Source organism: Drosophila montana, unplaced genomic scaffold (genome assembly GCF_035044405.1).
Source record: "Drosophila montana isolate Dmon_TW-CO22-7 unplaced genomic scaffold, ASM3504440v1 contig_2715_1, whole genome shotgun sequence".
Lineage (NCBI taxonomy): Eukaryota > Metazoa > Arthropoda > Insecta > Diptera > Drosophilidae > Drosophila > Drosophila montana.
Window position 1 is genome coordinate 84,069 of NW_026997586.1, and position 3,033 is coordinate 87,101.

Consider the following 3,033-nt stretch of genomic DNA (forward strand, 5'->3'; position numbering starts at 1 on the left):
CTACTTGCAAACGCCTCTACTCAACCGCCATACCAGCAATTGACTCTTAGTGAGAAAAAAAGGGAATTAAAATAGCAACACATACCCAGCACAGATAAAAGCGTAGCGCGATCTGCATTTGGTGTTGGTAGGAGAGAGTTCAAGGTATCCCCTAGTCCGGAGCTCCCGACTAGGGGCTCTTGTTAATGGGTTCAGGGTATGAAAAGATATTTTGTATTTGTATCGTTCTCTATACTCAATTGGAACTGGACATCTCGCGCGCTTTGTTAGTCCTCAGATACACAGATACTTAAACCACACACGCTGATATGGCTGCTTTGTAATTGGTATTGGAAGGTAATTGGTCCAAGGTCTTAAGTTTAGACCGACAATCTCTCGATTTGTCAGCACAAAGTCATATATATATATATATATATATATATATATATAGATTTGTTATTATTAATATTGACAATATTATTATTTCTATTATTATTGTTTTTCTAAATATGGAGGGTATTTATGTAAATGTATTAGATACAAACGAAAGTTGAATCTAAGAAAAATATTGAATTTATGTAATATTGAATTTAAGTATATTTATGTAAATGTATTAGATACAAACGAAAGTTGAATCTAAGATAAATATTGTGGATTTAAGTAACTGCTGAAAATTTGCTGTAGAGTCGGTTTTTTCCCCCAGATCCTCAGCAAATATATTAGTTATATTCAATTTTGTAGTATGGCTGCGGCGGCAATCTGACATTCGCTGCGTTCGTGATGTGATAATTGCTGTCAGACACAGTAATTCCAGCAATCCAATAAACCATAAACTGTTGTCTAAAATGAGAGCGTGTGTGTGTGTGTTAAAATGCGAATGTGTGCGTGTGTGTGTGTGTGTGGATTTGTGGGTGTGTTTATGCAACTTCGTGCGAGTGATTATGGCGGTCACCGCATTTTGTCGCTGGTTTTGGATTTAGAGAAGACTTCAGCGCCATGGTTTCACTCAATTTTGGCTTGTCATATGCAGGATATGCCTGCCGAAAAGCCGCAGGCCAACCCACCTGTTGAGTGTGCATAGATAGTACAACTGAAAATCGCATCTAAGGAGATTCTCACAGAGCTTGCATTGCCAGCGTGATCAGTAGAAGCCAAAACCAGGACGGGCAGAATGAGCACGTTGCCACGTTAAGCTCTATCCAACTGCGAAAGTGATGCACATCGGTGTAAACTCCGGCGGAATTTGGCATCGCGCAGCCGTAGCCAAAGGAAACGATTCCCACCACTTTTCCGGCGCAAATTAGCGGTCCACCCGAATCGCCCTGGCAGGCGTCCACTTCGAAATCCTTTGGGTTCGAGGCGCATATCATGCCTTTGCCAAAATGCTGCAGCTTAGAGCAATAGTCTTTCGATTTGATTGTCAAATCGCCGTTGACCGCCTCGTCGGGTATTGGGCCGTACTGGGGATGCAGGCAGATTTAAATGCGAATCAGATATTATTCGGGTAGCAAGAGACCTCGCTGGGAGGTGTGTAGTCAGGAGGCTCAAGAGAAGATCGTTCAAGGACCTCCTCCAACCACGACATAGGAGACGCCCCAGAGTCCCCCGACTACGTACGTGACGATGCAGCCTTACTCAAAAAGCCGCCTTTGACGTTGTCCACGATATAGCCTGAGGACCCAACCAGGCTTGGCGTAATATCACCTAAGTCAACTGTGTTGTAATAAAAATGTATGCTATTTTTGATTCGATACAATAAGCAAACAAACAAAAAAAAAAAAAAAGATATTATTCTGTCAATTCTAAATACATCTCTCAATTCTCTCAAATTGATTCTGATTGTAATATCTATGTAAAGTTTTATCTGAAAACTGATTCCTTGTTTAATTTTCCCCCCCAAGGAGTGCTCAGAATTTTCATATTTTCCAGTTAGAGGCTCACCTGAATTACAGTACCCCATCCAACGACTGTGCACTCCAATCCAGCCAGGGGAACCTGGTCAGCTAAGGGTATAATAGCGACAAAACTTCCATCTTGTCTCACCTCGCTTTTGAGTCGCAAAACCCCAACATCATTGGTTAGGCGAGTCGAGGAGTACTGCGGATGCGGCTTCACTTTTTCCACGCTAAATTCTTGGGTGCTAGATGTCTTAATTAGGCGACGCGGTGTACCGGCAATTACCTTTACCTTACCAGGTCGAAGCTTGCTGCGCCTGCAAATATCAGAATTGATTTTGTGAAATGCTTTTTTAGGTACCCTGACAACTGACATACCCTGAAAACAGACAATGGGCTGCTGTTAGAACGGCTGTCTTCGATATTAGACTGCCGCCACAAAAATGAGTGTCGCCAAAGAATTTATGACTTGGCGTATGACGTAGCGAGACTGCAAATTTAATCAGATCATTCTTTTCGGGACGGTAGCCGCCGGTAACTAGAAAATGGAATTCACCATTGTCCTCATCATTGGTGCTTGAATTTTTGCTGGAGTTGGGCGCAGTCTCATCACCTTGAAGATGGACTTGCGACATGTCCGAAGGTGCCATGGTTCTCATCTCATTAGAAAAGCTGTCCACGCTTGCAGGTGAGAGAAGCCGCTGGTGCAGAGTATGGCAGTTGCTTTCATTCGAAGCAAATTCAATGTCTGTGCTGCAGTTCCACAACTGGTCATAATCTGACACTGACTGATCGACGAATAATAATAGTAAGACTAACAGCTTATACACAACAAATTTTGAAACTTCCATTTTTTTTCAATTTTTATTTCAAAATGAAATGATTGTAATCTCCTAGAGCGTAACATAATAAGCAGAAAGTGCATTTATCCGCTATGAAAACGTTTTCAAAACTCTTAAAAATTTGAAAATTTCGAAAAACGTGGCTTATATATATTTACCAAAATGGCAAGAATTTTAACATTTTCAATACTTAACAAACTACCCACGACTACAGGGACAAATAAATAATTTGGAAAATGAAATGCTTGTGTAATTTCCACTAATGCATTCGCCCAATCTATGACTAGGGACATAGCTGGCTGGACAGGCTTCTAATT

General features: G+C 41.3%; 1 protein-coding gene across 2 annotated transcripts; it reads right to left on the minus strand.

Annotated features, from left to right (window-relative positions):
* Nucleotides 1-552: 552 nt before the first annotated feature.
* Nucleotides 553-2,748, minus strand: LOC135429738 (trypsin-3). Of its 2 annotated transcripts, XR_010436459.1 has the most exons (4): nt 2,253-2,748; nt 1,921-2,191; nt 1,044-1,439; nt 553-943 (listed from the first exon to the last, which is right to left on the minus strand). XR_010436459.1 is itself a non-coding variant. In XM_064684178.1 (3 exons), exons 1-3 carry the CDS (start codon nt 2,723-2,725, stop codon nt 1,095-1,097), a joined length of 1,089 nt encoding a protein of 362 aa, XP_064540248.1. In that variant the 5' UTR covers nt 2,726-2,748; the 3' UTR covers nt 553-1,094. The 2 variants fall into 2 exon arrangements, 1 of the variants encoding a protein (XP_064540248.1); XM_064684178.1 differs by having other exon boundaries at nt 553-1,439.
* Between the last annotated feature and the right edge of the window lie 285 nt (nt 2,749-3,033).